We start from the raw sequence: 9536 nt of genomic DNA on the forward strand, positions 1-9536 counted from the left end.
TTTTTTAAGATTTTATTTATTTATTTGACAGAGAGAGATCACAAGAAGGCAGAGAGGCAGGCAGAGAGAGAGGAGGAAGCAGGCTCCCCGCTGAGCAGAGAGCCCGATGTGGGGCTCGATCCCAGTACCCTGAGATCATGACCTGAGCCGAAGGCAGCGGCTTAACCCACTGAGCCACCCAGGCGCCCCTCTTTTTTTTTTTTTTAAATGCAGAGCTGGGTTTGAGCATGTTGGATTTGAGATGACAGCAACATAAGCTGATGCAATCAACTAAGATGGCGTGAAACTGTCAGCAGATCCAAAGTAAGGCTAGAGCTATGGAAACCTGGAAATTAGGGACAGGATGTGCTCACACAGGAAGTATGTATACACAAATCACAGAGGAAGGATAGATCAGGGCATAAAGTGAATACTTGAGTGAGCAGAAACCCAATAGATCAAAATAATACCTTAACCCATTTCCCAGCAGTTCCCTTTACTGATCAATACTTTTCATAATCATTCTTCTCTGTTCTACCAATTAAAGCTTATCCAAAAACCTTAAACTCTCCAGAGTGTATTATTTTCTTTAACTTCCAGAGTTCCCATGGTTTTCATAGCATTTTTCTTTCCCACATCCATGATCAAATCCAGTCAGTTCTTCTCAGCCTGCCCTGCCTTCAAAGTCCCCTAAAAGCAAGGGAGGCCCACCAGAGACAACCCTGGGAGAGTCTTGACCCCATAATGAGATGGCTGATAATTGTTCTCAATATATAAAATCCAGAAAATAAGTTGGTACACTGATAGGGCTTTAGTGTCTCTTCTATCAGCTCTATATCCTAGTCTTGTGCCAGAATTTGAAATCATATCACCCAGAGTGTGCACTAAAATCCTCTGATCCACACTTGTGCTTGTCCTGCAGTTCTGGTGAAGCAGATGTGATATTTTGGGCTTGGGGCACAGCCAGTCATTTGTTAACCAAACTCATGACACCTAAACCTCATTCTATCACTGGCTTTTTAAGTGGACGTTTGAAAAGCCCCTCATCTTTGCTCATCTCACACTCACCCTGCCACAGACAATATAATGTGTTGGAAAGGGCTCTCCAGATATGCATATTGGGGTCTGAATCTTAGCTCTGCCCAAATGAAAAGAGATGGCGTTGGTCAAGTTTCCACATCTGAACCTCAATCTCTCTTCAATAAAATGGAGACAATCTTACCCCCTTTCATGATACCTAATAATCCTCATGAATAACCTTTACCTGTAAAGGGTCAATAATTTATGTAGGTACTTTTCAATATTACGTTTCTTCCAGTTTCTCATTCTAAAAGTATGCTATTATAGCCTAAAATCTCATTAAAAAAAAAAAATCTCCCTTTGTAAATTTGAGATTATATATCAAACAAGAGAAAGTAACTCTATAAATAAATAAATAAATAAATAAGCAAAGTAACTGTGTTCTTGAGCTAGTGGGCTGACCATAAATGATTAAGGAACGAATTGCACAGACAGACCATGGACAGGCTTGCTGGGGGCTTTCAAACAGGGAAGTATTGCAAGGCAGCAGACTGTAAAGTTGTCTGAGAGATCCAGGGCCCAACCCAAAAGTCCAACACACCCCAGAGCCACTGTCTTTTCTCAATGAAGGCTAAAAAAGCTCATTAGTATCTGGACCCAGCTCTATGTTAGAAAGAACAAATTACTCTCTGAGTCCAGCTCAGGACAGTCCAGAAGAGCATGGGTGACGCAGAAAACTCCATTTACTGACCTCCAAAGCTATTAAGACTAAGCGCTCTGCATAAGTGTTTTTTTTTTTTTTTTAAAAGATTTTATTTATTTATTTGAGAGAGAGACAGTGAGAGAGAGCATGAGCAAGAAGGTCAGAGGGAGAAGCAGACTCCCCATGGAGCTGGGAGCCCGATGCGGGACCCCGGGATCATGACCTGAGCCGAAGGCAGTCGTCCAACCAACTGAGCCACCCAGGCGTCCCATGCATAAGTGTTTTAAGAGGACTTTGACCTTTCTCCCAATGCTCTGCTCATTGAAGTCAGCTCGTTTTTGTTTCTGTAGCCTCTGTATCTGTTTTCTGAGATGCTAAGAGGACTTCGCGTGCCCGTTTCCTTCGCAGCCTCTCGGCATTTGTGATCGTCATGGGATGCAGAGGGAAAAAGCCAGAAAGACCTAAAAGCAACAGGATTTCCATTCATTATAACATGGTATAAACCAATGATTCCCTGGGAACTTAGCCTCACAGAGCTGAGGTCTAACAGAGACCTGACCTACAGCATGGATTTAAAACAAGCTCCTGGGGCACCTGGGTGGCTCAGTGGGTTAGGCCGCTGCCTTCGGCTCAGGTCGTGATCTCAGGGTCCTGGGATCGAGTCCCGCATTGGGCTCTCTGCTCAGCGGGAAGCCGGCTTCCCTCTCTCTCTCTGCCTGCCTCTCTGCCTACTTGTGATCTCTCTCTGTCAAATAAATAAATAAAATCTTTAAAAATAAATAAATAAAACAAGCTCCTCTCTTGCCAAACTATCTCTTCCCCCAACTCCCCCCCCCGCTTCCATTTACTATAAGGAGACAGTGGATGTTACTTCCTAACGCTAATGTCCTTATTTGAAAAAAAGATAAATGGACAGATAGCCATTCAAGACCCATTATTCCCATTTTCAGTACAAAATCCCATTCACTCAGCAAGTCTCATAAGAGTCCACAAAAGGGGTCTCCAGTCAAAATGACAATTAGTTCACAACTTCAGCTTTCACCTTAGCCCTAAGCAGCCTGAAGTAATGAAAATCCTTCTTAACTCTTTATCATCCTGAAACTGACTTCAACTGAAAATCCCCTCAATGAAGTAAGGCTAGAGCTGAGTTACCCAGAAGCTTCTCCACAGGCTTAGAGAGGTGGGCCCCACAGCCAATCCAATGCCGAATCCGTTCTAGGTTGAGAGCAACGATTTTCTCTCCATGACTGTTGGGCAGTGGATCATAGGAGCCCAGCTGCTCCACGAAACGGCCATCCCTGGGACACTTGTTGTGAGCAGCCACAATGCGGTAGAAAGGCCGGTTGGTACAGCCACTCAGGGCAAGACGGATGGTTAAATGGCCTCCACGGTAGGCTTTGCACAGGACAGTAGCTGCAGAGAATTAAGTTGTTAACACACAAGAACCGAGTACATAAAATGGACAAAATGAGATAGATAAAACATGCCCCTTCCTCAAGTGAAGGGGCTTGCTTGCATCCAACCAATTATTGTCAACCCAGTTTATTTTTTTATTTTTTTTTTAAATATTTTATTTATTTATTTGACAGAGAGAGATCACAAGTAGGCAGAGAGGCAGGCAGAAGGGGGGGGGAAGCAGGCTCCCCGCCAAGCAGAAGAGCCCGATGCAGGACTCGATCCCAGGACCCCGAGATCACGACCTGAGCCAAAGGCAGCGGCTCAACCCACTGAGCCACCCAGGCACCCGTCAACCCAGTTTAGATGGTGTATTCGTGAAACTCCTCTCATGCACATCACACAGAAATGACTACCTCCTCAATCCGCTCAACACCAGCCTGCCATTTAACAGCTCTGTGACCACCACGGACCCTCAGCCGCCTATCTAGAAACTGAACGCCATTTGTCTCATAAATTTTAAGGAAAGATTAAGTGAGAAAAACCTGAGGAGAGGGACAAACGTAAGGTAGTGTGGCTGTTTCAAGTTCGGGTTGCCTGCAGCTCACCTAGAAGAGCTGCTTCATCGGGTCCCATACGCCCCCCCGGCCCCGCGACCACCCGGAAGGTCACTCACTGAGCTGGACCATGGTGCAGCCAACGTGCGCCCAGGCCTGTGCGCCACTTGCCGCACCTCCAAGTGCACAGCCTCCCGCCACCAATCAGCTCTACCGCCTCGGGTAGGGCGGAGGACAAACGCAAAGTCCACACTGCAACACCCCCGACCACACCACCTTACCACCCAAGCCCTAGCGCCCCTATGGAGGAAGGGAAGACGCCGCTCGTTCCGCCCCTTCCGCTTTCTCGCCCCGCCCCTTCCGCTTTCCCGCCCCTACACTTCCCATAATGCAACGCCACGACTCTAACGTATCTTAAACTGCGGTGAAACAGGTGCGCTGCGGTTTGGGTAGAGTTGGGGCGGTAGCTCCAGTCAGGCTGTGTGGATGTTCTCGGCTTACACCGGGCTCTGCGTTCCTGATGGAGTGAGGAATATTGGGAGAATCCCAGGGAGTGGCCAGAAGTGCTAAAGTGTTTCACAAATCCATTCTTCCAGCGAACTTTTGAGCACGTGTTTAGAGCCAAAGTGCGGTGCTGAGAACGCCTACCTGAAAGGGCGCTGTCCTGCCCCTCGGAAGCTCACAGTCATGTGGGGGAGATGCTGAGTTTACGCTGGAGTCCACGGAGGTTGGCAGCGCACAGTCCTAGGGGAGCAGAGGACAAGGCGAACCTGATACTTGTTGCCTCAGGAGGATTTCTTAAAGAAAGTAGCGTTAGAACCAAGACTGCACGCGGACTATAAATGAATGAATGTAGGATTTGTTTTATTCTTCTTGTTTATTAGTATGCCTCCCACATTCCCTCCTTTCTCCCACCTCCCTCCTATTCTCTGCTCCTTCTTTAAAAAAATTAAGGAAGAGGAGTCTTGATTCCTGGTTTTGCTATGCAGTGATCAGGACAGGAGTGAAGAAATAATGTTTCTTTGTCATCTTTAGTCTTAGAATACTGTCCTCCGTTGAGAGGAATTTTGCATCTCTTAATGGACTCTTCTTGGAGCCCTTGTGATTTAGATCCATGAAGATACCCTTGCTTAGAGGTAGTCAGTACCTCCACCTTCAGCGGACTTCTCTGTTCAGCTCTGTTCACCACTGGATCCAAAGGGTCTGGCTACAACTAAGGTGTTTGTCCTAATACAGTGACCCAGCAGAGTAGTCTTCCTTTAGGTCCATCTTAGAAATTGATTCCTTAATTCTCAAGTTCCAGAAAGTGAGCCTAGCCAGAGACCTTAGAAGTTGGCCTTATCAGTCCAGGAATGACCTGGTAAGCTTTTAAACAGAAACCCTAATAATGAACCCACTTTATCTTAATTACATAAATAAGTAATTATCCTTATATATACCTCAGTAGACCTTAATTAAATCCAGAACCACACTGATGAATTTTAAATCTTTTTCATTTTTTATTGTCATCCAGTTTATTGTCAACCTGTAAAATATCCAGTAACAGCCATCCAGTAAATTAGCCAATGGAAATAAGTGAATGGGGATGGTACTTTCCATCCCCAGGCCTCATATGGTGAAATGTCCAGGGTTTAATCTCTTTGGGAAGGAAAGGAGCTCAGAGTTCCACACAGTTCTTCAGCTGGAAGGATGTCAGAAAGATGGATTTCCAAAGCCAACTGCCTCCTGTACCATGTGGATTTCTGCAAGCAGAATCTTATCTTTTAGTTTCAGCTGCATGAGAAGGAAGGAAGGGAAGGATACGTATCATACCTGATATACCAATATGGAGGCCCTTCATTTACTGGGCCACAGTTAAAGAATATAGTTTCTTGTTCTGAAATTGGGCTCTTCCTTTATTCCCTATTTCATGGTGACTCCATTGAAAGACCTCAGAACATTGTGCTGATTACATGGACATGTTCACTTTATGAAAATTCAAGTAGTATGAACATTTACAACTTGTGTATTTTTTGTTAAATAACTTTAATAATAAAGTTTTTTTTTTTTTTAATTCACATTATCACCCAGTCTATCTTGACTACAATATTCCAGTTTGGCAAGTCACAGGAATCAAAGACACACAAAACAGATACCAGATCTGAATTTATTTTTAGCCTCTAGATGTGTAGTAGAGATATTTAATTGCCTACTGAATACCCACTCTCTTTCTAACAAAATCTTCATTTCTTTTCAGGGCAGGAATGCAGCCCCCTAAAAAGCTTCATTTCCTTCTTTTCTTAGAGCTAGGGGTGGGGTAGTCTTATGACCAGTTGTGGCCAATGAAATGTAGGCCAAGGTCATTGCTTCTCCCGCACCCTCTCCACACCCAAAGTAGATACTTTTCTCTGGAAATGATTTTCTTTACCATCAAATGCTATGTACGTGTGAATTAAACATCTTTATTTTTTTTTAATTTTTTTATTTTTTTAAAAATTTTGTTTATTTATTTGACAGAGAGAGAGAGAGAGAGATCACAAGTAGGCAGAGAGAGAGGCAGAGAGAGAGGAAGGGAAGCAGGCTCCCTGCCCAGCAGAAAGCCCGACTAAACATCTTTATTTTTTGTGAGTATAGTTGACACACTATGTTTCATGTGTACAACATAGTGATTTTAGTATATGTGCTGCCGAAGCGAGCACACAACATAGTGATTTTAAATCTATACATTACACTGTGCTCACAGGTACAGCTACCATCTGTCACCACACAACACTATTACAGTACCATTGGCCATATTCCCTATGCTATATCTTTTATCCCCATAAAGTCACTGCTTCTTAAAGGGAAGGGTAATAGCTAGCATGTCCTCTTTATTCTTTCCTCCCTTTTGTTCTTTATTTTGCCTGAAACATGTATATGGTGGTTTGAGCTACAATGGCTGTCTTGCAACCATGAAGGATGGGAACTGCATGCTATGATTGGTGGAACAGAAAGATAGAGTTTGGGAAAAAAGAAAAAGAAAGTTTGGGTCTCTGGTGACATTGTGGAGCTCCGGTACCAGCCTTGGGCTTTTCACTAGATGAGAAAAATAAAACTTTATTTATTTAAGCCACTAATTATGAACTGTAATTCATAATATAATAGAGCAGGGGTTGGCAGATTACTGCTTATGAGTCAAATCTAGCTTGCTGTTTTGTTAAGTAAAGTTTTATTTGAAATACAACCATGCTCATTTGTTTATGTGTAGTTTGTGGCTCCTTTTGCTCTACAAGGGCAGAGGGTAATAGACACAATAGAGACCGTTTGGCCCACAAATCCAAAAATACTGTTTTGCCCTTTACACGAAATTTGTTGACCCATATACCTTCAGTGTACATGTGGAAAATGAGGCTCAAAGAGGTTAACACAGTAAAGTTAGTGGCAAAACTAGGACCATAATTTAGGTCTACGCATACCCTGGCTATCTGTCTTTCCATTAAACCAAATTCTCTAAAGAGGTAGAAACCTCCCCCACCTACACACTTGTGCTCTCTCTCTAGCTCTGCTCTTTCTCTCAAATAAATAAAATCTTTAAAAAAGGGGGGGGTGGCACACCTGGGTGGCTTGGTTATTCCAAACCCCCAGCAGCACTATGATAATGGCAAAGATGATAAGAAGAGCCTCTAGAAAAATATTCACATTATGAAATGATGGAATGCTCTGAAGTCCTGAATCAAGCCAGCATCTTCTTCCCAACTGCCCAACCTCAGTACAGTACAGACAAATCATACCTTCATTGTGTACTTATAGGCCTGCTCTGCTTCCACTTGCCGTCCAGCCTGAAAAGAAGAGCAGCAGCTGGTGATAATGACATAAACATAATGGTAGGAAAGTATGTTGCCACAAATATTTCTACCAAAAGAGAGGACTCCATACCTTCTTAATTAAGAACCTCTGAATTCAAAGGGGAAGCAGGAAAATGAAAGGTGATAGGTGATATAGATAGATAGATAGATTTAGAAAGATAGATATAGATAGATATCTATATCTCATATATATATGATGCATATATATGATATATATACATAATATATATACACACATATATTCTTTGTTTCAAAAAGCTTAAAGAAGAGCACCTGGGTGGCTCAGTTGGTTAAACATCTGACACTTGAGCTTAGGTCTTGATCTCAAGGACCTGAGTTTAAGCCCTGTATTGGGCTCCACCTTGGGCAAGGAGCCTACATTAAAAAATAATACATTGGGGAGGGTATGTGTTATGGTGAGTGCTGTGAAGTGTGTAAAACTGGCGATTCACAGACCTGTACCCCTGGGGATAAAAATATATGTTTATAAAAAAATAAAATAAAGAAAAAGAAAAAAAAATAATACAATAAAATAGAAAATTTTTAAAAATGAAAAAAAAAACTTAAGGATAACTTCGTCTCTCATTCTTCTAACCCCTGAAAGCATCATGAGTTACATGCTTCTCTCGGGATTGAAGCCATTCTGTTAATAATAGATAAAATCTATATAATACTTTGTGGTTTACATTGTCTTAATTGTTTACATTGTTTTAAGCACTTTACATACTTTCATTCCTAAACCTCAAGCAACTCTAGGAGAAAACCTATTATTTACAATTCTATGTTTACAGGTGGAAATAACCTAAGCACAGAGAGGACAAATAATTTCCCAGGGTTATGAAGCTAATTAAGTGGAGGAGTTAGGTTTTTAAACAGTGCAGCCTGGCTCCAGAGTCCAAGTTTTTAATTATTATACTTTATCCTATGTATTAGGAAAAGCAGATACTGGAATTACTTCCATGCAGATCTGGATATGAGATGAGAACACTAACTATTCCCCCCAGTTATTCTTTGCATGAAGCACTCATCTAGGAGTTAAATGAGAATAATATATATTCACTATTATACTTAAAAAGTTTGTGCATAACAAATTAGAGTATGCAATGTCATGGGAAATAAATAGGAACTACATGCATAATACAGAATATTAAATAGATACGGAAACTACAGAATGTTCAGGCTAGATGGAAACTTAGTGAATATCTAGTCTAATTTCCTGATCAGTGCTAGTTCATGGTAAATTTTTACTGTTCACAAAACTTTCAGTATTTAAAAGACTCTCCTATGATATCTACACTTCAAAGATTTCCCCCCTGAGGTTCATGGAATTTCAGTTCATTTTCTAGCACATCTTCCTTTTCTGTCAGTATTACCTTTGTTTCACTTCTGCCTTAGGGAGGCAGAGGTCCAAATGATGTGAGGATCTGGAACAGCCAAAATGATTTCTAAAAGAGTGGCTTTTTTTTTTTTTTTTTTTTTGCTATTATGGAAAATGCTGCAGTAAACATTCTTGTACATGTCTTCTGGTATTTTTCTTAGGAATGTATCTAGATGATAAAATTGCCAAGTTGTAGATATGAATTTGGGTAAATACTACCATATTGCACTTCAAAGTAGTTGTACCAATTTATATCCATTAGCAATTACGAGAATCCTTATCAGTGTTGATTATATCAGATTAATTTTTGCCAATCTGACAGGTGTGAATTTCTGTCACACTGTCATTTTTTAAAAAGATTTTGTTTATTTCAGAGAGAGAGAGCACACCAGCAGGGGGGAGAGGCAGAAGGAGAGGGAGAAGAGGGCACCCTGCTCACTCAATCCCATCCTGGGATCATGACCTTGGCCAAAGGCATGACCTTAACCAACTGAGCCACCCAGGCACCCTGTCACATTGTCATTTTAAACTGCATTTTCATGATTACAAGTGAGGCAGAACTTTTTTTTCTTTTTTTTAAAGATTTTATTTATTTATTTGACAGAGAGAGGGATCACAAGTAGGCAGAGAGGCAGGCAGAGAGAGAGGAGGAAGCAGGCTCCCCGCTGAGCAGAGAGCCC

General features: G+C 41.9%; 2 protein-coding genes across 3 annotated transcripts in view; both read right to left on the minus strand.

Moving 5' to 3' along the window:
* Positions 1–1926: 1926 nt before the first annotated feature.
* Positions 1927–3976, minus strand: LOC111145263 (mitochondrial ribosomal protein S16). The gene is made up of 3 exons (XM_022500065.1): positions 3774–3976; positions 2855–3115; positions 1927–2163 (listed from the first exon to the last, which is right to left on the minus strand). The coding sequence occupies exons 1-3, from the start codon at positions 3784–3786 to the stop codon at positions 2030–2032; spliced, it is 408 nt and encodes a 135-aa protein (XP_022355773.1). The 5' UTR covers positions 3787–3976; the 3' UTR covers positions 1927–2029.
* A 1353-nt stretch (positions 3977–5329) lies between these two features.
* Positions 5330–9536, minus strand: part of LOC111145227 (cilia and flagella associated protein 70) — a 115381-nt gene continuing 111174 nt past the window's right edge. For both annotated transcript variants that reach the window (XM_022499989.1, XM_022499990.1), the window contains 2 exons: positions 7404–7451; positions 5330–5427 (listed from right to left, as the gene is read on the minus strand). In XM_022499989.1, coding sequence (XP_022355697.1) covers positions 5347–5427; positions 7404–7451 — 129 coding nt within the window. In that variant the 3' untranslated portion in view covers positions 5330–5346. The remainder of the gene's footprint in view (positions 5428–7403; positions 7452–9536) is intronic.

This window comes from Enhydra lutris, unplaced genomic scaffold, assembly GCF_002288905.1.
Source record: "Enhydra lutris kenyoni isolate GAN:26980312 unplaced genomic scaffold, ASM228890v2 scaffoldscaffold12, whole genome shotgun sequence".
In the NCBI taxonomy this organism is placed as follows: Eukaryota; Metazoa; Chordata; class Mammalia; order Carnivora; family Mustelidae; genus Enhydra; species Enhydra lutris.

Excerpts from the sequence above, each read along its gene's own strand:
- LOC111145263 (XM_022500065.1), bottom strand. Across the intron at positions 2,164-2,854 it reads GCCTGTGGAGAAGCTTCTGG|GTCTTTCTGGCTTTTTCCCT; the intron begins GTAACTCAGCTC and ends TGTTGCTTTTAG.